Raw genomic sequence first — 25,961 nt, forward strand, 5'->3', positions numbered from 1 at the left:
CAAAAGTAAACTCCAAACCACCTAAGTAACTAAACAGCTCCAACTCAGACAGGACCTTTCTGGTTGCAGCTTTGACCCTTTTCTGTTTGTGTCCATATTAACTGCTTTTGGGGGAGAGACCTTAACTACCCATACAGCTTAGTACTGACTCCATTAAGTGTTTATTTGGCTTTGGAACATAGAAACCATCTAGGAAAACATGATACTAGTAATTGTTTTTGTAATCATAACTCAGCCACTCTGCAAAATGTCAGTATATTTTAACACAGGTAACAATGTAGCTTGACTAGCCCCTGATACTGAAATCTTCATGGAATTTTAACTTAAAGAATGACACAAAGCCAACTTGTTCATAATCAGGAATTATTTCTCCACTTTATCTCTAAACATCAGCATCTGAACCACAAAAACCTAAAAGGAAGTTTAAATTTTTGTCCAGGTGTAGCTCTGTTCTCTCATTCTTCTGCCAACTCTCCAGTGACCACCAGTTACTGGGGTTCATGCTGTCTTCCATCATGCATGTCTCTAATTCTTTCTCCAACAGACCTAAACCACACTTTTCTCCATAGCTAAGATGCTGGCTCCCCAAAAACTCCATCAGCTTGTTAGGTTACATATTCTGAATTACCTTCTCACTCCTTCCATTGGCTCCCTGTTTCTCCAAACATGAGACATCTTCCCTTTAGTTCTCAGTCCTTTTCCATTTCCTATGTTTGCAATTTATCTTATAACCAGCTGGCTGGTATTCCAAGATGTAAGAAAAGGTGAAAAGCATTAGAAGCAAATCAGAGTCCATTTCTTTGCTGCCAAATACACTTCCTCAATCTGAACAGGACTGAAACAGCAACCTCTGCCTCCAATTCCAAGTCTGAGCATTACAGGGAGGGCAGCATAGAGTTAAGAAAACATGTAACAGACCAGAATCAAATGCAAAGAGATAGAAGGAACAGACAGGAATATTCAACTGAGATTCTTCAGTGCTGTTTATTACTTTGCAGTACATGAGAACATAGCCTACCAAATTCTTCCTCTATAATCAAGATGCACACAGATCAGCATTCCATTAAGACAGATGTATGGGACTGGAAAAGCACTTAGCAAGTGCAAGAAAGCTGGCAGCTATTGAAAAAATTTGTTTTGTTGTGCAGGGGCTGATTCACTGACAAGCAAGTGGGTCACATTCTACTTTGCATGTAGCACAGCCATATTGTTCAAAGTGTGTACAGAAGTTATTAGAAAGTGTATTATCAATACAAGCCTATGATTCTAGCTTTTTATTCTTTACCAGTAGAATTCCGTTTAAGGGAAGTAAAATATTAAAAGAAAGTGTGTTACAAATTTAAGTACTTCATTTTTACTAGCTCCTGGGAAGTAAACAGAGGAACTCCCTGCTGCACCTGTGTATTATGCAGAAAAACAACCCAAAACTTGAAACTTCTGAATTAAATACCATCTTTGAACATAATCTGCAGAAGTAGGAATTCCTTATGAAGCACTCACTGACCACCTATTCAGAAACAAATAATCCAGATGATCTGTTTGGGTATCAGGAAACACCAAGATTGAAACTTGAAGCTAATTAATTTCTTAAGGGTTTTGTCTGAAGGACAAAAGACATTATTTACATTTTGTTACCTTTTCACCTCTAAAAATAGATTAAATTCTTGCAAGTTAGAATGCATTAATATGCATTTCTGGTTTGAGTGATTTTACATATTCTTAACTGTTGTACATAATAAGCAACATTTCGAACAAATGAACACTGGAAAAATTCCAGGAATGCAAAACAAGTTTGTGCACTTTTACATTGATATTCAGGAGCAAATTAGGTTTTGTAATCTCTGAAGCACTTATGTTTTGACCACAAAGACAGCAAAACTAAAAGTTAGCATGAAACACGTAACTTGAAGAGCAGTATTAACTAAAATATATTATTTACTCAAAATACCAGTTTCGAGCTATAAGTCAATTAGAGCTTTAATTTCATTAATTTTGGTTTGGTTTACTTCACTTGCTGAAGGCTTTTTGGTAGCAAAGGCTCCTGCTGCAAGTTTCCTCTTCTTGTTCTGAATTTTCATCATATTTTCTTCTACTGAATCCTTCACAATGAACTGAAATACAAAAGAAGCCCCACTGAAATGAAGGTGTTGTGGTTTGTTTTTAATTAAAAGTTTAGGATGAGAAATTTATATACTTTGGGGGAAAAAAGTTTAAAAGGTCAGTAGTGTAAAGCACAGTTCCATTACTTTGTTACTACTTCATAAAGAAAACACAAGAGAAAGCAGTTGGAGGAAAAAGTTTGGCAATTTAATATCCCCCTCCCCTTTTTTTTTTTTTTTTCCCCTTTTTTTTTTTTTTTGAAAACACTTATTGGAAGGTTATCTGTCTCTTCTTTGCTACTTATACTCAAGAGAACCTCTCTTCAATTTCCCCAAGTAACATTTTTGTGACTGGGTATTAATGAGACAGACCAGCTGCTCTTCCACAGCTGAACAAGCTGCTATGACAAAGCAAAAACATTCTACGTACCTTCAAGACACTAAACTGCAATAGCCAGGCTATACAATGGCAATACTACCCCAGTCTTAGTCGCTCCAAATAGCCCCACAGGAATATCTAATTTCTGTAATTATTATTTCACAGGAAATAGGTTATATTTAATAAAACCTTACAATCCAAAGCCCACACTTTAAAAAAAAAAAAAAAAAATCATACCACAGTTCAAGTTTACTGGTGAGACACAGAATGTCACAATTCTTTTAAAAATACAGTAAAACTTTTTGGAAATTTATTTATTCCTAACCAGAAAACTGTTCAAAGAGATCAAACAGGTGATCTCTCAGCTCACCTTTGTAATAACAACATCATGCTTCTGACCCAGCCTGTGACACCTGTCAAAACACTGGTCTTCTGCAGCAGGATTCCAAGCCTGTAAGTAGAAGCAAAGAACAAGTTAATGTCCTTTCACAGTACAGTGCACACGGAATCACAAAGACGTTATTGTGCCATCATCACTTGAACAAATATTTCTTGCAGATTAACTACTCCTAACCTAATGTCTCCTTAAGTATCCCACTATAAAGAAAACTTTGAGAACTTCCGGTTATATATTCATAACCAGTAGGAACTTCAGGTAAATGCTTTAAAATTTAAGTTTGTCAGGAGTCAAAGAGACATCAATCTCATCATTTTAATTCTGAAATAAACACTGCATATACTGTCTCAGTACCCTTTTCCTGACAGCAAAATCTAAACCAGCTGAATAGCAGTTATTTATCAGTAGCCTAAGTCCCTTGACTATTAAGAAATAATCAAGTTTGGTAAACAAGAAACTTGCTAAACACAAAATGGTAGTGTAGCTGTTCCTACTTATGCTTACGATAGAACACTAAATACAAGGATTTGTGAAACGCCAAGTCTGCACTCTGTGTTTTTCCAGCATGTTTCTTCTATATAAAAGGTACAGTGCTACTAGTTTCTCACAGAACAGATATTTAAATCTACCTAAAATGTAATAGTTCTGTCTGTGATAAGCAAGTCTCATGCAGTGGGCTCATCTTGCCATGTCACCCACATACTGAAAGTTATCTAGGAACTCTTCTTAATGACTCCTTTCCGTAGAAGAGGGGGGAAAAACAGCACTAGGCTAGCACAAAAAATTAATTTTAGATTCTAAGAACCTCTGATGCCCAAACACACTTAAGACATCAAGCTGCAAGATAAAAGCCAAAACAGGTCTTGTTTCTCCACTCTAAGGTAGAGAGAAGTGCAACAAATGATGTATCTGTCACTGCAAGATGAACATTCTTGGCAAGCTATGTACAGCAAACTGTTCTAACCTCACTGTACAAACAAGATCTCGTCTTGAGGAAAGACAGAGCCCAAACATGCACAAGCATGTTCCATTCTGCCTTTGCTGTAGTCGAGGAGAACCAAAGTGTACTACTCTCTTCTTGCATGAGTCCAAAGAAAACTGAATTGCAAGACCTCTATGCCTTTCTGCAATGCCTCATAGAAAGGATACTACATTTCACACGAGGAAATACAGAGAAACATCTGTGACACTCATGTTAAAGGTTCATATTTCTTCCTAAAGGTGAGAATTCAGCAGATATGATTGTATTTAAACAGACAACCAATTAAATAAAGGGAATAAAGTAGTCCATGGTTGGATAAATGCTTCTCCTCCCTTGCACTGTGGTGTAACACATCTTGGAGAAAGAATGCAGACCTCTAAGCTACAGTTCCACAGCAAAACTACAGAGCCTGAGTAGAAAAACTAGTTACTCACTGGTGAGGTATTTCTGCTTCTTAAATCCTATTATTGCTGCTAATCCACTTCAAGAAATGCTAATGCGTGACAATCTCATTTGGCACCGAACATTCAAAAGTGAGATTGTAAAGGATCATGTGGTCCCACTGTCCCTTTATCAAACACAAGTAGTCAATCACTGCCACTTGGGATGGTTACCATCATGGGATGGTTAGCAGCAGGGTGAGAAGTTGTTCAATGGTGTAGAAAGGCTGCAATTATATTTGGCTCTGATTTGTGAGGTATAACTATATGCTGTAGAGTGATAACTATACACTCAGTGTTAACGGTGCTTAGCTTAATTTTCTTGTCGCAGGAGAGTGTATGCATTATACCTCATTATCCTCACAGAAAATGAAAATTCACTAGTATGTTCCACAAGTTCTCTTATTCAGAGAATTTATTTAAAAAAAAAAAAAGAGCAGTTGGACTAGATGGTGTCGTAGGTCCCTTCCAACTGAACTATTCAATGCAGCACACAAACGATGCTTGTGAAGATGTATCACAATTCATGAAAAATCTTTTTCCAAGGCAACTTCTCCAGACTCTCATATTTAATTCTTTCAGTTTATTAAGTAAATAGCTTTTGTCTTCATGCTGTTATCACTAACCTGATGTCCAAGCTAGTACCTTTTCTTTACTATTGGTGTTAACAGATGCCCAAGTCCAAAGCAACACTGTAATTTTCATTTGCTTTGGTTTTGTTTTCAAGTGCACAAACTACCAAACTCATCTCAGTTTCCAACTGCCAAAAAACTAGGACATCAGAGTAGAGAAGTAAATAGTGGGGAAAGAAGGAAGTGAACAAAAAAGTTTGATTTTGTACAATGACACAAGAAGACATGAACCAATTCTGTAGAGAGTACCAGTTTGCTATCAATAAATGTAATTTACATTTTTATTCCTTACAAATAATTTTGCATTCCCAAGTGCTTTAATGAAAGGAAATAAAAACTTCCTAAATTCAGATATTGCCATCTTTTTCAGTCTCCTACAACCACAAAAAGTAACCTCAGACTAATGTATTTATAAATGAATTCACAAAAATAACAGAAGAGACTAGAGCAGAGAAGCATCGCATTATAACACAGGAGAAAATACAGTTCCTGAAATTCCACTATGGCTTCTGAATTTAAGTAGAACATGCAGAAAACCACATTCAAAAGTATCAGAAAAAGAAAGAAGAACAGATGTCAAATGCTACACTGTAAGATGTCAAACCACTCTGTTAACAGTACTACTAGCATTCTTTCCATTCACAGTAAATAAATGAACAGCACAAAAACATGCCAGGGAAACAAATTAAGAAAAGCCCTACTTTCACTTTAACAGATACTCATCAGTGTGGTTCATTCTCAGGGGGGCTTTCCTTCCACCCCTTAGGAAAACATCAAAGGAGTTTCATCTAGATTAAGCCAGATCATTATAAACAACCCATCACTCACAGGATCCATTAAAAACACTCGGGAAGCTGCTGTCAGATTTAATCCAACTCCACCTGCTTTCAGAGACAAAAGCATTACAGTTGGGGATCCTGCTTGGCTGCTTTGGAAACACTGAATTGCTTCTACTCTTTTCTTCTGTGCCATTGATCCATCCAAACGAGTAAAGGCAAACCCTGATTCTCTGAAGAGAAAGTAGAAATGTTTAATTTAACAATCCATTTTCTGTGACAAGAGGAAATAAATACATTTAAATCCTGACGTCTACTTTGAAATGCATATTTAAAATTCTGCATTTAACAGGAGATACATTAAAAATAACAAGAAAGATTCATGGCTTTATTCCACTGAAAGTATTTAAGCAATTTGTTCCTCTTCTGAAGATTTAAAAATCAAAAAGATACTATATTCTTTGAGAGATCTTTCTAAAACACCATAAAAGCACGTGTTTATTAAACTGCCAGTAGGTCTACTTACTTCAAGGGATTTTCTATCAGGGACAGGAAAGTTGTGAACTGAGAAACAACCAGGCATTTAGCATTTGGACTATCCCTCCGTAGTTCTATCAAAGCGTGCATGAGAGCATTTACCTGAAATCAAATGAAGACTTATGTAGCTTACTCTCACTTGGTTAGTTTCTACTCCTACAGGTGCTTTGATGCAGTTCACATCACTTGAGCAATCACTGTTCAGTAATACCTTTTAAACAAGCTAATCTTACATTCTGTGGGTAAGGTTTCTTTTAGTTTCCAAAGGAAACTAAGGGTTGAGCACTTTTAATGATCAGGGACTACAGGGTGATTGATGGTGCTTTGGGGAAGAAAATTCACAAGCCCCTTTTTCCAGACATACCTCCTGCTATCAGGAGTCCCCTACCTGGATTTATTTATATTTTTAGTTTCCAAAAGTGAATTAAGAGCTGAATAGTTTCAGTGGTTATATAACTACTCTCTCCTCAGAAACAGAAACAAAAGGCAAAGCAACAGTTCTTTTACCAAAAGTTTTATTATACACATCTATGTACTGCACAGTAACCACCATCAAATTACAACTGGTGCTCCTTTTGTCTTGGTTCCCTGCTGCAAAATTTGTTTGTCAAGAGGTTTTAATTACACATTTTCTCCCGTGCTGGCTAGACATGCTGTGCAGACTTTTAAATAATAATTTAAAGTCTGTTATGCATATGTAAAGTATGTTCAGCATATTTACATAAAAATTCTAGAGGGTATTCTACAAAACCATAATGAAAGCCAAGTAAACCACAATGGAATGTACCTTTGAACTGGATATCCACTCCTGATCAGACTTCTTTCCATTACTGGAGTCTATTTCTTCCTCTGGGGGACATTCCACCAAGTGCTCTACCCGAAGCTTATTCCTACAGAGAGGGCATTTGGCATTTGGCTACGAAAAAGCCCCAATAACATTGATTTAATATGTTTCTACTAATTTATAGCAAGTACTGAAGATCACCTTTACAAAGCACCTTTTATGAAATTATTACATTGATGTTCATACAAAAAAATCCTCAAGAAGTACATTAAATCTTGTGACACACTGCTTTGTAATTTCTCACATAATAAAAATACTTTGGGAGAATATTAAGGTCACATGAATGCTACATGTTTTAAAAACAATCAGCCTTCCTTAAAAGTGGTCTTTCTAAGCATATTTGTATGTGAAATAAGCAGCTCAGCATTTAAAAGCAAGCAAATACTTGGGCTATTGGGAGAAGACTATTTAAAATATCAGAAAAATAAACCAACTTTCAAAGACAACATCTTAGTTACAAACAAAGAGTGACCTTTTACCCTTTTTCTTCAAAGCCTGCACAGAAATAATAGCAGTCTGATGAAATATGCTCTGTCAGGGCCAGACACAGTGTATCTTCTCTTTTTCCCCCAACAGCCATGAGAAATGAGACATAATTTAACACCAAAAGCTTTTTTCTCTGAAGCATACTCTAGATAATGCAAAGTTTAGAATTTACACAATAGGACTTCCATAGGACAACTCACAAAATTTAACAAAGGACTGTGTGCACTGTACAAATTCACAACTTCGTGAAGCAAAAATGAGAGACATGAAAAACTTTTGCCTAACAGGGTAACCCTTTAAAATTAGCTAACTCAGCTTATACAGCAATCTGGCCACAGAACCAAGGCATCTTTAGACAGGCTGCAAACCAGATGAACACTGGGGGCTGCTAATCTGGAGTGAACTTCTAGCAATTAGAGGTTGGCAGTCGTAGTCCGCATACATGAATTTGTTGCAGCAATAAAGTTATCCTTTCAAGAGACAGAATCTTAACACAAACGAATCTAAAATAACAGTCTCCAAACCGCAGTTACAAATGAACCATTCCTGGTTTGGCAGCAATCCAAAAGTCCTCCAATGATGAGGCAAAATAAATTAACTCAAATAAAACTAAAAAAGTTTTCTGCAAAAAAATCTGAATGGTGCTCATAAAGACTTTTTTTAATAAAACGCTCACATCTTTCTGCATCCCTTCTCTGATTTAGTACTGTAATTAAAAACAACAGAAAACTCAAAACACAACTGAACAATGACAACGCAAATGAAGACTTGCAGGGAAAATGACAAAAAATGTCTCACAATCAACTAGAAGAGAAAAAAAGAATGTTTTAATGCATATCTGTCAAGCTGTTACAAGAATGCAGTTAGAACAGATGCTAAACTACTGTAGAGATTTTATAGCTTTATTGGGACTTCTGCAGAGGATCTTTAATTACTTGCACAACACTGAAGCTAGCCTCAATGAAAGACAGAAATTAAGGTGTTAACTCTCAAGCTGTTAACTACTAAGTTTTTCCAATTTCAGTAAATACATTTAGGTTAACATTAGGAAGATAAAATGGTCTCCAAGTTTGTAATGAATTAAAGGCCAATCTTTTTCACTTAGCAGTTTTGTGTTGACAGCTTCACGTCCCATTCCTCGCTGATGGCTTAATGTTCTCACGTTTGTATTAATAATGGAAGCCTGGAAGAATCCTGTTTGAACCCAAGCTGTTTTGGAGGCAGGGTATGTGTTTGTTCTAAGGTGGCAAGTAAAGTACTTTCCTGCACTACTTACTAGGAGAGAGTTGCACTGTAACCACTGAGGCACAGGAACTACCCACCCGAGATGCAGCACCAGGACAAATACCTATCCTGTGGAAACACTGAATTTCCTGACTCCAGAATCTGCCAGGTTTTTGGCTGGAATCTGCAAAAACTTACCTGGGAATTGACTTAAATCAGAAATAATTTTGAACATAGGAAAGGCTTACTCACTGTTTTATAAAATCACAATAGTTCAAAAGAGCAGAATCTATACCCACCTCTGTTCACACTTCACTGCTATGAAAGCAATCTATGGAACAACATGAAATTGGACAAAGGCCCTAGTTTACAGTTTCCAAGATCTTTTCTAGGCAAAGCATAGCAAATAACCTGACTGTACAGCCAAGTAATACAGGTTCCATCACGTCATAACCCGATTTATTTCTCTGTATGTCTAAATACACCTGAAGGTTGAGTCAGGATACCGACTCTTGCTACAGACACATCAAGAGCCTCTGCAATGAAAAAAAGGCCTCTGCCTTAGAGAATAATTTCACATCACTAGTCTCCCTCAAAATTCTCAGAAACTCTCTACTGGGATATCTGTGTGAGAAGCTTGCCTGTCTGGCAATGAAACAAAGTCAATCTACAGGCCAAGCAGACACCACTTCTCACTTCTGTCCTGTCAGGCTGACTGATTATGCGCAAGCAGGGCTACTTTGTCCCCTGCTGCCTCTTACAAAGAACACCACCTAGGTTTAGCCTGGCACTTGCAGCTCTACTGTGGCTGAGCAGGAGGCAGAACAATTCCAGAGAGTTAAGTGCAGCAGCACTGGATACAGATGGTGAGACTACCACACCATCCGATCACCCTAGAAAGGAAAGGGCAAACAAGGAGGAAGAGTGTAGCTCAGAAGCACGCAAGAAAAATAAATACTGTTTTTCAAAAAAGCAACCAGAAGATGTTCATCCAAGCTTATTATAGAGAGAGTCCAGAGAAGGGCTATAAAGATGAACCTCTAGCTGGGCAGCTAACTCACTGTAGAAGGTTATCAGCTTGGAACAAGGAGAGTAGACATGAGTTTAGTTTAACAGTCAACTTCCAGTACACAGCTCTGGCCTCTTTTAAACACAACAATATATACATTCATTGCATCACAAAGAATCAGTGAAGAGGCACCCAGCCTTACAGAGGTATACAATGCTGCTCTGGATGCCATCACTTTTACCTTAGAGACAAAGCAAGGTGAGAACTAGGGAAAAGGTCCTTGAAAATACTGATGGGACTCTAATACTGTTCAGTTTGACAGCTACTCTCTCCATAATTTGACTTCAGGCCAATAATTTTTATAACCCAGCTGATAACTAGGTTTACACTGTTCACCATTTATGATTTAAAAGAACAATAGCTAGATGGCCTTCTGGTGATACCAGTTCATTGCTTTTGAATAGCTATTACAATTGACTGTAACCATAGAACAACTAACCTGCTCACTTCTGATGACTTCAAAAATACATGGCTTACAAAACACATGTGCACAGCGTGTTATCACAGGAACAGTCAGTGATTCCAAGCAAACTGCACATTCTTCATCTGAACCAGAGCTCAGAACCAACTTCATTTTTTTCACTAAAGTCTCACGCAGTTCTTCAGGAGTTTTATTATCTGCAGATACAGAAAGATACTTAAAATTATTTCCATAGAAGAAACACTCTGAACTGGCATACATCAACACGGTTCCATTGATCAAAATGCAATTAGGACAGTTTATGCACAATGAAGATAAAACCTAAAATGTGTAAGAACACAAGCTGCCAAATACTAGAGAAAATTCAGACCTACCACTTCAAAACACATTAGAGTAACTTACTCTGAATTCTAATTACCATTTCTCCAAGAACATCAACTGCATGCTCAGTGGTAAGTGCACATGTGACACAATGCCTATAAGAAACAAGCAATTTTCATAGGGCAGCTGTTCAAGTAGTAACAATACTTGGGAGATGACACTATTTATATTTAAGATTGCTTTATTCTTTTAGGTGAATTCAAATCATACTTGCTACTTAATTTCTGAATAATTATTGAACAATTATCCAGTTGGTTCTCCATCCTGTATTTTTCAGGAAGATAAATCACAATCTTCTAAAAAAGGTTCTAACCATATCTCATTGGCCTTTTGGTTTACTAAAAAAAAAAAAAACAAACCACCACCAGAAACCCCCACACCCATACCAACGGCATCTCAAAATAGGATTTTTCAAGAACAGTAAAGTATTTCAAACAGACTATACTTTCCTCTGAAAGAAATGCATGTAATTTTCAACCCTATGCAGCTGTACAGTTCTGGCTCGTCAAAATAAAATTTCACTCTCCTTTCAGTCCTCTGTGTTCACCCTTCCTTACAGCTGTAACAAAGTCAACAGTTTCCTATTCTGCTGAAGAGGCAATGGTTCTGCTGACATGGCTACCAATCTACAAGCCATTCCCCAAAGCTCCTCTACATCTTCTCTCCTGAGGCAAAGAAAAAAATTTGCTGTAAAAGCACTTCTGTAAATTATTACAACAGATACACTGCTTTTTAACAAGCCTTCTGCATTTGGCTCTGCAGAGGTCCTCTTCGGTCATTTCTGTATGGGCTGTCAAAGCTTATTAACTCCTGCTTCTGGTCTTTGTAACTACTCATACTTCATTGTTTTTGTTCATATTTGAGTATGTGCTCGAGTATGCACTTCTAGAACATATCAAAACATGTTACGGTACAAAAAAAAATAAAGGTAACAAAGCTAGAAGTAGTTAAAAGCTAAAACCCCAAGCTCAAAAGAAAAGGCTGAAGCTAGAAAGCTTGGAAAACTTACATGTTTTCCACATATCATGGAACATATGTTTCTGTTCTTGAATACAAAGTGCAAGTCCTAGTTTTAGAAATACAAGAACCAAAAGCATTCACTCACCGGCTGAAAAACTAGAAGATGTATTTACACAAAGATGAGGATGACAACAAAGCTGCCTCAGTCTGAGCAGGACACCAAGGATGTCAGCATAGTGAGCTAGTACAGTCCCTTCACTGAAAAATCTGCACAAGTCTTATTGTTAGTGTGAAACGCTACTGCCTGAAGTAACAGATGACATCAAGTGATCACATTTAGCTGTTCTGATTTTTCACTTTCCTGTTTGAATATAGTTTTTCAAATCTTCTCCTGAAACAAGTTACAAAACTCTACCAATAACATGTTCTAAAAGAAATGCTAACATGGCAACAAAAATTTTAAGGCCATTTCTTTACATATACAGTATCCCTTTCTGCTTCTCGCAGGACAAAACTTTATATAGTTCACTCTTCAGAACTGAAGAGATGTATGCTAATTTGCAATTATTAGCTTACAGCATACAAACTGACACACTTGGCTGCTAGAGCTAATATAATCAAAATGTCCGAAACACAAGCTTGTGGTATCAAACTTCAACCTTCAGGATTAAGAAAGCCTTCTACTTACCTGCTAATAGCAGCCTTGCCCTCCTCCTTCACAGACTGGTAGACTTGTCTCTCTTCCTCTGTAAGTGTAACATGCTGAATAAGCACTTTACGTTCTGGTAACTCCAAAACAGGTTTTCCTTTAACTTTACTGGTTTTAGTTCTTCTAAGGGTAATACTCCTAATCAGAGACTGTAAACGCCTAAAAATACATATATAGACGACATATTACTCATCTGGGGTTGGTTTGGGGTTGTTGGGGTTTTCTTTTTCCAGTTTATTGCATAAGTACATGTTCTGTATAAAATCCAAGCTCAGGACTACTTATTATAATTCATTATAATGAATTATAATGAATTATAATTCATTAATCTGAAATATTAAATAATGCAAGTTTATTAAATAATTTGAACTAAAAAATTGAAAAAAGAACTGATTACACTTGAATTTTAGTTTTAACCATGAAACACTGATTTGTCACATTGCCCAAGCACAGCCAGTCATAGTTGCTGACAAACCCTTTGGGAACACTTCGTACCCAAGTCCTCCTGGAGTTCCCGTTGTGACTGGACGCTGAATTGTTCTGTGCCACCACTCTCGATCAGTAAAAGGTTTCATTTTTAAGAAGGAAATAAGAGACCATAAATCCTTTACAGAATTCTGAATAGGAGTCCCTAAACAGAAAACAAGCAAACAGAAAGATCATGTATGAGACTTTTTTTTAATTAAAATTTTACGAAAGACAAAATATGTAAAAGTGAGAAAACTGCAGCTCTTGGTGCTAGGAAGACTTGGACATTATTCTTTCCATTTTATCCTCACCAGCAGCGGTTACATCATCGTCTTTAACTTATGTTTAAGGATCATATGTGTGAATGGTTCCTGGCAGTTTTTAGGATGACTATTACACTTCAAAATGCTACTGAGGTTCGGGTAAGTATGTCATAGCGTGAGCTTCTAACCAGACATAAAGTGCCAGTTCATAATTTTTTTTTTACTTGCACTTCCACCAAACCTGCATATCAAAACTTATTTTAAAATATAAACTCAATAAAAACTAAGAAAAAAAACCCCCAAGCCACAAAACCAAGCAAACAAAATAAAGACAACTGAAAGGAGACACACCTAAAACACTGTTCAAAGACAAGTCTAAAAACATTCCAAATGAATCTGAGGCAGATAGACATTAACTATATACCAGAAAAGTGAAAACACTAAGTGGGAAAGACAAGATGGTGTAGTATGCAGATGATTTGCATTGGATTTCCTCTGGTATCAAAATATTTTACCTGTAAGTACCCATCTTCTCTGTCCCTCCAGATTTAAGACAGCTTTAGTTTGCTGAGCATTTGGATTTCGTATAGTGTGCCCCTCATCCAACACAATTCTCAGCCACTTGACTTTGTGTAAAGGGCTGCCACCTCTGATCTGAAACACAGCATTTTTAAAAATATTTGACTAAAATTGATAAATTTTTATGCAATTTGGATTAAGCAAGCTATTAATATACCAATAACACAATTAGTAATGGATAGTATTTATTAGCATCCTGTTTACTTATCAGCACAGAAAAGCAGAAGTAAGCATGAGGCATTCCTCCTTTTAGATTTAATGATTCCTGGAAAATGTTACCATGCTCAAGTATGGTCTTCTCATACTTAAGTATGAGGAATAAGCTACAGCAAAATTAAGATAAGCCTGAAAAGAAGAAAGGCTTCAAAGACAGGGAGGTATAGAAAATGGATCAGAGAGAATCTTAAAAGTTCATACTATATTTAAAGATGTAATCTTCAGGCGTTTAAAATGGACGGAATTTCTATGAAAACATCACTTTTCAAATTCATCTCATGAAATGAGCTACTTGGTTGCAGCCCATGCACAACAAGAACTATAGAATTATGTGTTATATGCCTCATTCTTTGAATTTGATAGGGAAAGGCAGAAGTGGGACCTTCATGCTACTACAGTTCAGGAAGATTTAAATACTTGCCATCCTTTTCTATCCTTAAAAAGTCTCATTTTGAAGCTGTCAGTCATAATTGCAGCCAAGTAATATTCTCTACAGGAGCAATCAATAAAAAAACCTCCCTTTGTTACCCCAGCAATCCTGTAATGAAGTATGTAAAGTAAAACTACAGCTCTAACCTTTTGACTGCCTAACAGAATTAGCACTTGAAAATACCACCATTATTAGCCCAAACATCAGGAGTCTTGAGCAGTAAGGGATCTTCAAAGAACACTTTTTTTCATTTACTTACCCCATAATCAGTAGCTAAGATGTTGTATGTCGTCAGTACAATGTCTTGTTCTGAAAGAACCGATGGGTCTTTGCTACGGTCAGAACCGTAATAAACATAAATATTTACATTAAAGTCTTGGTGGATATGTTGTTCAAATTGGTCCTGAAAGAGAAGTTATCAAAGTCATCCAAAAGATACTGTGTTACTACATGACTGTTAGAATAATATTCTTGTAAGTTGCTTAACTAAAACCCACTTCCTCTAGCTCTGTGATGTTCTACATCCACTTATATAACAAAAGCAATTTTAATTTGGGGTTTTTTTTTACCTCTCCACCCAGGTGACAAGAGGGACCAGAAGCAGTCACACCTCAGCCGTTAGTAACAGACACAGTATCACATTCTGGTAATTCAAGCTCTACTTCTTGCAGAGCGTTAACTCACATCCTGATGGTATATGCACTTCAAAATCCACTGTTCCTCCCAAACATAAGTCTTTAAAGTTTTAAAGAGCTTTTATGTTCTTTTTCACTTTCTATCTTCATCTTCTCTTTGTTTATTCTTTCACTGTTCTTTTACAGCTTGTTCCCCTTACTGAGTTAACCACTTAAGTTTTAACATAAATGATGGCATGATGGCACAATTGTCGAAGTATTCATTTTAAAACCAGCGTTTACATTCTCTACATTTGTTCTGTGACGCTCTCAGCATACAGTAATCCCAACAGCCACTAAAAATCAAATTGGCTTCTGAAGCACCAGACTCAAGTTTTCTTTTCAAATACTTAATTCAGTTTTGAATAGAGGAAGAGTATTTTTTACACTATGTTTCCAAATTATATTATTTTAATGGTTTACCTACAGTCTAAGATTGTTTCCTTTTCTTATTAATGTTCTAAGCACTAACAGCAAAAACTTCCAAATAAAACATAACTTGAAAATTAAAGATATCCTCTTAATATTTGTATTCAAAATGTCACGAAAACAAAAAAAATTAACTAACACAGAGACAGAGCTAGAAGGGTCCTTCAGTCTGTTCACTCTAGCAGACCTACTCCCACAAATCACCAACAGGATCACCAAATTACTGAACACCTCTAATAAAATGCCACATGCATTATCAATAAAGTACAACAGTATTTTATTCTGAGCATGCAAGAAGGAGGACCAGTCTCCTCCACCTTCCTCATCTGGTTTAAGGAGTTAAACCACATGAGTTCAAGAAGTGAAGTGAACCTGCCAAGTCAAAAGCAAGAATGGAAAGCGAGCTCACTCTTTCTGACAGTGGTAAGCTTGCTACTCACGGAACCACGCTCTCATTACACTACTACTGCAGTTTTTTGATTTCTATCAAATAAACCTCTGTTGTGAAAGCAGCTCTGTTTCATAAAAAAGGAAAAACATGACCTTTAACTAGCATGAGAGACTACAGGGAGTACTATTTTTACAGCATCATTATCAACATATATCACATTAAAACAGCTTAGCACTTACCATCCAATTGCTTAGGACAGAGAGTGGACATACAATCAGTGTTGCTCTGGAGCCATCATCAGAATATTTCCTCTGAACAGACTGAATGCTAGTGGTACCTGAGAAAACAGAAGTCATATTTAGCGATGTAACAGTTCACTTTAAAACTAAGTGTTCTGTTCAAGAACTTTATGGTTCCCTAAAGCCCTTCCTAAATTTCTTCACCTGAACAGCATCAAAGCAATTTACAAAGACATAAGCTTCATTTATTAAGTCAAATATGTATAATACTTCAGCTTCAAAAAACTCAGAAATTATTATCTGTTTATCCCTTCATTACCTTTTCTCTTTCTTTGTCTTTTTAAACAAGCAGATGAAGTTAGAAGTGCAGAAGCAAAGCCTGTATCTTCTTGGATGACACAGGAAGCTGCTGCAAAAAGCCACACAAACATGGATTTTTCACGCCATGCAGAGCATATGTGTGCATTTATTTTTACAACATGTTTCATAAATGTCAAACTTTTTAACCAAATTACTTCTCCTCTCCAATACAATAATGTAGAATATCTCAAGATGGAAGGGATCCATAAGGATCATCGAGTTCAACTCCCTGCAGAGCTTCCTAAAACTAAACCACATGGGTAAGAGCATCATCCAGACGCTCCTTGAAGTCTGACTGGCGTGTGTGAAGAAATATAGTATCTTAATACATCTATTTCCAGTTAGGAACCTTCAAAGGAATACAGTTAACCAATCATTTAGAAAAAAAGTTTAGCATACGTTTCACACCAAGTGAACTTTAAACCTAAACTTAACTGCTTACTCCAGAATACCTGTAGCCCTTTTTTTTTTTCATGCAAGATACTTAGTTCAACAAATGATGTGTTCTTGACTATTCATGATCACATTACTGGTATTTACAACAAAAGATGGATTTAATTTTTTTAATTTGTTTTTCCATCCCTAGTGCCCTGACAATGAGTCCATGTCACATTCTGAAAGTCTCAGTAATTCTGTTTTTCACCATCTGTTTGGCCCTGCTCATGGCTTGTTACACTACCACTTGTTCAGCTAAGGACATAAAGTACACCACTCAGGACTAAAACATTGCTTTCTTATTCAGCAATTTCTAAAATTTTTTGCTTCAAGTTTTGGTTGAATAACAAAAAACCGTGAGTAGTTTAATACCTTTTCCAGTTTATTGGGAATCCTTTTACTTTCTGAAACCAAACTGAAAACACCAGGCATCACAGTAACCAATTAAAAAAAAAAAAATCCCTGCAACTTACATTCTGTTCGTTGCAGTAGCAATTCTTCAGGCTCTCCTAAACCACTTCCTGAATACCTGGGTTTCTTGGCTTTATTGCTAAGATATCACCAGCAAGAAAGAAAAAAAAAAAAAAGAAGAAAAAAAGCAGCAAGTCAAATCCACAACTCTAGTACTGCTTGAATTTACATACTAAATCTCAAGAGCATAAGGCAAATGAACTTGATATTGCAAATAAGATACCGCTATGATTTAAAAATTTTCTCTTTAGAAGGGTTAGAAAAAGGGAAAGCACAGAGCTGCAGGGTCAATCATGCTCATAAAACTTGGTACAGATGATCACTGAAGTTCACACCAGTTATAAGCAGCTAGTGTGGTGGGAAGGTTCAGACACATTAGTAAGCTTCACAACTTCATCAGCTCAAGGCTGTCTCTGTCAGAAGCATGCCTGTGAATTATTTCTTAACCACTTAAAAATCCAGTTGATACTAGAAGATTACTTCACAGCCATTTTTTTTAGTTGCCACACACTGATGTTATGGGACAGTTTCACTACTGCAGACACCCAAGCATGCAATCACACAAGCCACACAGAATGAGTTAATGCTTTTTAAATATATTCCAAAATGCAGCACAGATACAGAACACTTATGATAATAAACATAAGCTGAAGTACAGCATACTGAAATCTGAGGAGAGAGCAGGAACATGTTTGAGGCTGAGGTTAATCATAATCAAGTAATCATAATCATAATCATAATCAAATAATCATTTTACTCAAAAATCTATGTAGAAAACCAACAAAAAGAAAAAGATTATTCCAGCTATCTACCTTTTTGGAAGACAACTTGAGTATTTCAATGGAGTAGTTTCAAACTTTTTTGCATTAGAAACACCAGGCTCCATCACACTGTTAGAGTCTTCATCAGGAAGAAATTGGTATTTATGAAAAACATACATAGTCTGCCGCTTGGTTATCAAACCAACTTTTGCATAACTTGATCAAGAACAAGTACAAACTTCCTTCAAAACAAGCTTAGTTCTGCATGGGACAAGTACTACTGATCCTGCGATCACCAATAAAAAAATGAGAATACTCTTAAAACAATCTGAAATCTTTACAAAGTCATAAACTGTGTACTGAGTTTGCAGGTGGTCAAAAACAAGCCATCAAGAAAAGAGGAAAAACCAAATGTAAGCATTGTACTGTTAACTGTAAAGATAAAGGTCTATAAAGAAAGTAATGCTAAACGGTAAAGGCTTTTTACAAGTCAAACCTTACTAATTAATGATTTCTACATTGACTGAAACTAAATGAATAACAGCAACAGCAAAAAATGTGGTAACATCACAGATGCACATGTGGGGGTTTGGGGTAAGGTCGTTTTGTTTTGTTGGGGTGAAGGTCTTCTATCAGGCACAGAACAAAATATCACCTCTGTGCTCTGCCAATAATAGCATACCAGAAGCAAATGCAAAAAAGAAAATGCATTAGGACAGAGTTCATAACAAAACTGAAAGCAACAGTGCTTGCAGAAAGAGTTTTGCTATAATTCAGGTTAAGTAAATTTATACTTGAATTCCACATCTGAACTTCACTATTTATTTTTTTTTATTAAAAAAAAGTTGAATAAAATCCTGAAATATGGCAAAACTTGCAAAGACTCAAGAAATAGGCATCAAACTAGTGTACAATAGAATGAGAAATGGGGGTCTGAAAGACATTATAATCACTTTTTCAGATTAAATAAGACTAGAAGCAGGCTCTCCCCTCACTGCTGTAAACAGTATCTTGTTAAAATGTTTAATGCTCTGGAAAAAAATATAATTTAAAAAACCCAGTAAATATCTTGGATGCTGCTAGGCATTTAAGCTTTGGTAGAGGTACTAATTTTCCAGTGACACTCACACTGACCCCTCAAAAGTCTGCATTTTCTCCCTTCTAGAGTACTGATAAAAATAACTTTTACTAGAGACAGCTCATACTAATGTGTTCCCTCCTTGTCAGTGCCTTTCATTTCTGTTGTGACATCAGTTTTAGAATTCTTGGCAGGGGAGGACAGTGAGGGAAGGTTACTGAAAGAAAACTTCAAGCTTCATACATTTCTTTGGTCATTTTCAAGACCATGATGAGTTACAAAAGGTACTAACAGCGAGTACAATTTTTCATATACATCCATAAACTACCTCAGTATAACCTGAAAACTACAACTGTGATAAAATCCTTTTAAATACTTGTCATTTTCTCATTACTTAAAAACATTTTAAAAGAGAAGTGACTCAATACAGAACCTAAATACAATTACTAACATTTACTGTTCAGACAAAGAAGGTTCTAACAGATGCAAAAGTGCTCCTGTTTTATGTACAAGAAATGAAAAAAAAGAAAGCAAAAGGAAAGCAGAATCCATTTTTTAGACACAGTACCTTTCCCAACAGGATGCAACTTTCTCACAAAGCGCTTAATCTTCTCAAGTGTCAACTGAAACAACTCTAAAGCTATGTTTTAAACACTTCTGAGATACTTAGCTTGTCAAGAGGTTGTAAAGACTAGCACTGACCACATAGTAAGAGTACCACAGGTAATAAATTATCGTGCAAACATTACTGGACTTTTCATAGTTTGATGTCACCTTTACACAGTCTGTGTCCAACGCTGTTCGTACTGTTAGTGCCAGATTCCTATTGAGGAATGGAAACTTTTACTCTTTAATGTAGCAACTGGAAAAAAATACCAACAACATTATTACACTAATCTGACCAGCAATTAGTTACTGCTCTGAAACATGGAAAACTTGCTCAGTGGCAAATGAGACAGTCACTTAAAGGTGCTGAAAAATATATTACTATTTATGTCGGGGTTTGTTTTTTTTATTAGTAGCCATACACAGAATTCAAATGAAACTGTAAAGAGGGAGAGAAACTCAAACTCAGTCTACACAGCTGCCCGAGGAAGAAAACACACTAACAACATTTCCCTGTTAACATTCTGAGGTCAAACATAAAGCATTATTTTGTTCAATTTGGATGAGTATGGCCAACCAGACGCCCAGCCTTAATGCTGTCAGGGAATATTGCATAATAAATCACCTAATCCTAGCATTTAGTTTATTTCATTGTCTTGAAAATCATGTTATAATGAAAGCAAAAAGCACTTGAACTACACTGTCTAAAAAGTCTGCACATCAGTGTTAGTTCACTAACTCTATTTTCCCCTCCTCTCTTCAAGTATTTGGCAAAAACATAAACTGAGATTTGTGTACTTTACACCAAGATCCTCCACTTCCTATTTTGGTTGTTTCCTCCAAACCACACAGAAACTATCCATACACACTCCCAGAAAAAACACCACTTCTATTCATGCAGTCACAACTTGCCTACAGGAAAAATTTATAAGTAGTTTAAGAATTTGTAAAACTTAACATTGGAAAATATTTATGCCTTCATAAATTCTTCCTTTGGAGTATACTCAGGCATACACTCCTAAGATAACACAGTCAAGATACCAGGCACAGGGGTTTTAATTAACTGCTAAATTAACTCGTTAAAACAATTTTTTTCTTTCATCTCACCTCACAAAACTTATCATTTGTGATCCTTTCAACAGGAAGAGGCTTGCCATCTTGAAAATTTGTGAGAATCAATGCAATAGTAGTAAGTGTTTTACCCTGCATAACAGAAAAGAGTATAATATTTTCCACAGATTAAAATGAACCAGATGATGAACCAATAAGAAACATGCACACACATTCTGCATAAACAAAAATTCAAGCTTTGTATAAGTATTATTACCAGTCCCATATCATCTGCCAGTATTCCTCCACGAATATTTTCAGGTCGCTTCTTTTCTGCAAAATTTGTAAGTATATTGTAATAGAAGTCACTTCTCTCTTCCCAAAATGGTGGCAAATCATTACTGTTTTCACGTGAAACCATCCAAGCTAATGCCTGCTTCTGATGGGGAAGCAAGAGTGTCCCAACAGTCTGCAAATTAAACAGATACGTTAAGCACTATTCACATGTTAAAGCTGACATATCACTTTTGGAAGAGATTTTTTTTTTTTTAATAAAGTCCTTTGTATCTGCCGATTTTTTTTCTGATTCAAGTATCTCCTGTGTCCAGGAAAAGCTAAATATACATCTAGATATTTTTTATAGTTTTATAGAAAATGGTTTCTAGCTTAAGAAATACCTCTGCTCCTTCCATTTCACAAGTTTTATCATCTTCCTTGAGATCCTCAAACAATTTGTCGAATTCACTTTTAAGCTGCATAAATGAACACAAAAATTGCAATTAAAATTACTGCAATTAAAAATAACCTCGCTAAATAATCAATGCCTCCATTAAATTACAATTACCTGTCATATGTCAATTACTACAGACAGGACTAGCACTTTAGACCTGATTTGCTGGAATAGTTTTTATATAGCAGTAGCTAACAAATGTAAGTTCAATCTTTCCAAGACAAATACATGCCAATACAACCAAGAGCTTGAGAAGGGATGGCTAAATATATTCTCATCCTTGTACAACACTCACTAAAGTAACTACTTCACTCTAATTTGAAAGAGCAAATGAAAAGCAAAACCACAACCAAATAATCACCCAACCGTTCATGTATCACCCTGTGCCAAATCTGAAAATAAAAGTCTAGAAGTCCAATTTTATTTTCATTTGAGAACTTAACATACTTGTTACCTGGTAAAGTATTAGGACATAGAAAACACACCACCACAGCACCATAAAAAAAATTACTGAAGAACCAAAACCTCCTAAAATTACACGGGACTCAAGGCTGTCCCAGCTAAAACATCTGCTTACAGTATAAAAATGAGAAAGTTAAAAAGTTCACAATGACTTCAAAGCAAATCTGTAGTTCAGAAAATGTGACAGACTTCCACTTCACCACTACTGTCTTATCAGTGAAAAAGTTAAAAGCCCCCACTGTTAAAATTCCAACTTCCAAATGTTTAAGTATTAAACGCAAACCTGTTCAGTTGTCAACTGCACAGCAGCATGAACCGGAGCACTGTAACTTGGACCAGCTCTCCCAGAAATCCATTTTGATCCAAACCTGCTTTCTGAACCTACTTGCCATTAAAAAGATAGCATTTTGAAACACGACTGTATGATGACTTCCCAATCTCATCCTTCACTGGCTCATTAGTAACAATGCTGACCAGATGGTGGGCTATGAGACAGTGTCTTTCAGCCTCAATTATCCTTTACTTTCAATGGGCCACAAAGGCTTTCCACAAAGCTTTGTAAGATTCACAGGCAATGAGCCATGTGCTGGGATCCGTTGAGATGGCAACTGTGTTACTTAAAAATGCCTTTACATGAAATTTGACTTGGTAACAGTGTGATGACTGATAATGCAAAAATCTTTTCTTACTTCAAACTCATTCTCTGTTAACTATGTGCAACAGAACCTATAAGATAAAAACTGAAATCTTGCTATATGTAAAACAGATCTACCTATCCCTTACCAAATGTTTATTTCTGCACGCATCCTTACTCCTGACTACCACTGCTTCAACAAAGCCTAGTTTCAGGAGCACAGGTGCTTTTTGTGCAAGGCTGGCTCTACAGAGCATCATGTCTGCTAAGCTTATTTGTTCAGACATCTCTATTTGCTCACACCTCACTAGTCAGATACACGTCCTAGCACTCTGCTAAAAAGCAACACTGTCCCTGAAACCCTCACACTATGAAGGGTTCTAACCTATTTCTTAAAAAAAATTTTCTTCAACTCTGGAGAAATACAAGGAATCATTATGAATTTTTAAAGAATATATGGAATTGAGCAATAGAACCTCAGAAACAAAGGTTGCTCAAATGCCTCTCCAGCTGCTAGCAAGTAACATAAAAGATAGGATGCAAAAGTATACTTCTATCAAGTTTAAAATTAATAGCTGTGGGCTCTGCATTAGTCCCCCAACTAAGTTAAAAAATAATTTTGTGAATGACAAGACTATGCCAGGGCTTAAGCCCTTAAACATTTCTTCCAACAAGTGGCAAATTCAATCTGAATATTTTCAAAAGGAAAAAAATCCCAAACTTCAAGACTTACCTTTCAGAGGAGGAGACAATTTAAACCCGTGCCTTTTTAGTTGATCTAGTACTGCTTCCCTGTTCTCTTCTCTTCCCCAAAAGCTCATTTGTACAGGCATGGTAAAGACATTTTTTGCTCCATAAGGGACAACCCTGATAAAAAGCATGAAGAAAACCCACAGCATTAATCCTTTAATTGTTTACTTTTTTATAACAAACTTTGTTATTTCTTCAGCAAAAGATACTCCAAAGTCCTTATTTTCATCAAAACACAGAATGTACCAGATAGGTGTTAATACTCATACCATGGAAACCTTTTATACAAATTACCACATGCAGTTAAATTAAGAGTTCCACAACAGTCTTTAAGGGATTTGGCATCCCTACATTTTACCATATATAGGAAAGAATAAACTGTATGAAAGTAGTTCAACAGAAGAATAGTGTGAAAACATGAAGCGTCATTCATATTATCAGAAGCTGTCATTTCTGCCAAAAGAGAACACTTAAAAATAGTTTTCAGAATTATGCTCGAAAGCATAATCTTCACACTTACCCTTCAACTACTGCTAGCTTGCTGTCCATAATGCCTGCCAATGCTGCTGCCAGTTCTTTTTTTATATGGCCTACCTGGTCTCCATTCACATTATTTACTCTCACTGCATTTTTATCATAAGGATTATTAGGATCCCTCTGAAGTGCAACCATTTCATTGTTATTAACCTAACAAACCAAAACAAATACCAAAACCCATTAATTTAGTTGCAAATTACTTGCAGAAATACCCAATATACATTTACTTAAATACTGTAAAGCTTAAAGATTAATATGGTATATCATTCTGTTCAGTCAAATACCTTACTATTTATTCAAAATACCAAAAGCATTACAGAAGAGATACCTGATAGATGTCAGAAATTTCAAAAGTATTCCTGCAAGCAAGAACTACCTTCAACTGCTAACACATTGTGTAAGCAAATAAACACCCCTTTTTTGTTCATGTAAACAGTTCAAAGACCTATCTAATTTCTTGTTTTCGGTCACTTTCATTTGCCTTATGTGGGGGAGCAGAGCTACCAAATAACTAAACCAGATTTGAAAGCTTGCTATCTTAATTAAATTTTGAATTAAAGTTTTAGATTAAGTACTTCCTATGAAGAACATGTAATACAGCAAGTTAGGAAAAAAATTCTATTAAAATTATACTTCGTCAAAAGTTCTAAAATTTTTCAAAATTAAACATTTTGTTTCCCTGAAGCTGACAACTTTTTCTTCCGCTTTGTAATTTATCATGCACTTACAATCCCTGTGTAGTATCGTAATCCAACAACACTTCCTCGCAAAGTTCCATATAAAATAGCTGAGTCTGTATCCTCCTCTGTTCCAGAAATGTCACCTACAGAGAGGAAGTCTTCCAACCCAAGACTGGAGTAAAAGTCAGAAGAGGAAAAACAGGAATAGTTTCTCTCTCCTCTGAAGGTGTTATATTGAAAGCGTCCTCTTGCAGGATCTCTGCAGAAAGGCAAAGCATTAAATATTTCTCAGTAATAATAGAAATATGATTTCCTTGTAATCTATTTTACCCCGTGATATAAGGCTACTTAAGAACCCGTTTTACAACTTTATTCAGATAGTATTTACCTGGAAACATTCAAAAAAAGCTTCATATCAGGAAAAAGCTTTGTCATTTTTTAAATCCCAAATAAATTTGTTTAAGCCAATTACAGCAAAGAGCTGACAACTGACTAAACTATGGTATTTATGCATTCTGCCCTACCTTCTCTCACAGATTATCTTTAACAACATTAAGAACTCCCCAGTTACATCTTTTAATTTTACCTGTATTTTCCTCACAGCAATTTTTCTTGTCTAAGAAAAGGCTTAGAAAAACCCCTGCTTGTAACTGATTAACTCTGTATTACTTCAAGCCTACATCCACAAAAATTGAAACGCTAAAACCAACTGTTCCCAACATATTTATTAAGCTCACCTTCACACCTATTATTAATACTTTATAATAAACTTGAAAGATAATCAGCTACTCCAGCCTGACCCGGGTAATTACACTAGGCGACTCTAACACAAACTTCTTTCAGCCAGGCTCCCCTTTTGGTGAAGATACATCTGGCAACTCACGTTGTTACACACTTAAAGAGATGGAAACACCTCTGGTCGCGCGTTTAACACGTGTCCGAGTGAAGATCGACATACTAACAATTGTTTTTAATCAAGTAACACTAAAATCTCAGCATCAGTTTCAACTGATGCATCATCATAATAATGATCTTTGTTGTATCCCGAAACTATCCTACTATGTTGCTGAATTTAAGGGTACTGCGAATTAAAATTATTACTTTGAATATCCTAGCTATTCAGAGTTTGGCATAATAAACTTTGGTTTCTTTCGCAAGTGGCATCTAAGGCTACTGTATAACGGGCATGCCGCTTTCTCCGACAGAAGGAGCCGTCACGCGGCGTGGCTCTGGGCGGGCTGCAGGGGAGCCAGCCGGGGGTTCCCCAGAGGCCATTTTGCCACCGCCCTGCGCGAGACCTTTCCGGGAGCCCCGCCAGAGCGCAGAGCCAGGGGAACGGCGCCCCTGAGGGCCGGACGGGGCGGCGGAGGCCCACGGCCCCT

General features: G+C 36.4%; 1 protein-coding gene across 1 annotated transcript; it reads right to left on the minus strand.

Moving 5' to 3' along the window:
- Positions 1 to 17: 17 nt before the first annotated feature.
- Positions 18 to 24,857, minus strand: HLTF (helicase like transcription factor). Its single transcript, XM_026854937.1, is given in 24 exon segments — positions 18 to 2,111; positions 2,849 to 2,929; positions 5,758 to 5,938; positions 6,232 to 6,344; positions 7,030 to 7,158; positions 10,305 to 10,483; positions 11,773 to 11,894; positions 12,316 to 12,495; positions 12,832 to 12,967; positions 13,583 to 13,721; positions 14,552 to 14,695; positions 16,026 to 16,123; positions 16,345 to 16,434; positions 17,294 to 17,370; positions 18,104 to 18,191; positions 19,905 to 19,953; positions 20,844 to 20,939; positions 21,064 to 21,255; positions 21,464 to 21,538; positions 22,262 to 22,362; positions 23,346 to 23,479; positions 23,883 to 24,049; positions 24,628 to 24,771; positions 24,774 to 24,857. Coding segments are annotated over 24 exon segments (2,952 nt in total). The 3' UTR covers positions 18 to 1,958.
- Between the last annotated feature and the right edge of the window lie 1,104 nt (positions 24,858 to 25,961).

This window comes from Athene cunicularia (assembly GCF_003259725.1).
Source record: "Athene cunicularia isolate RWA chromosome 9 unlocalized genomic scaffold, athCun1 chr9_part1, whole genome shotgun sequence".
NCBI lineage: Eukaryota > Metazoa > Chordata > Aves > Strigiformes > Strigidae > Athene > Athene cunicularia.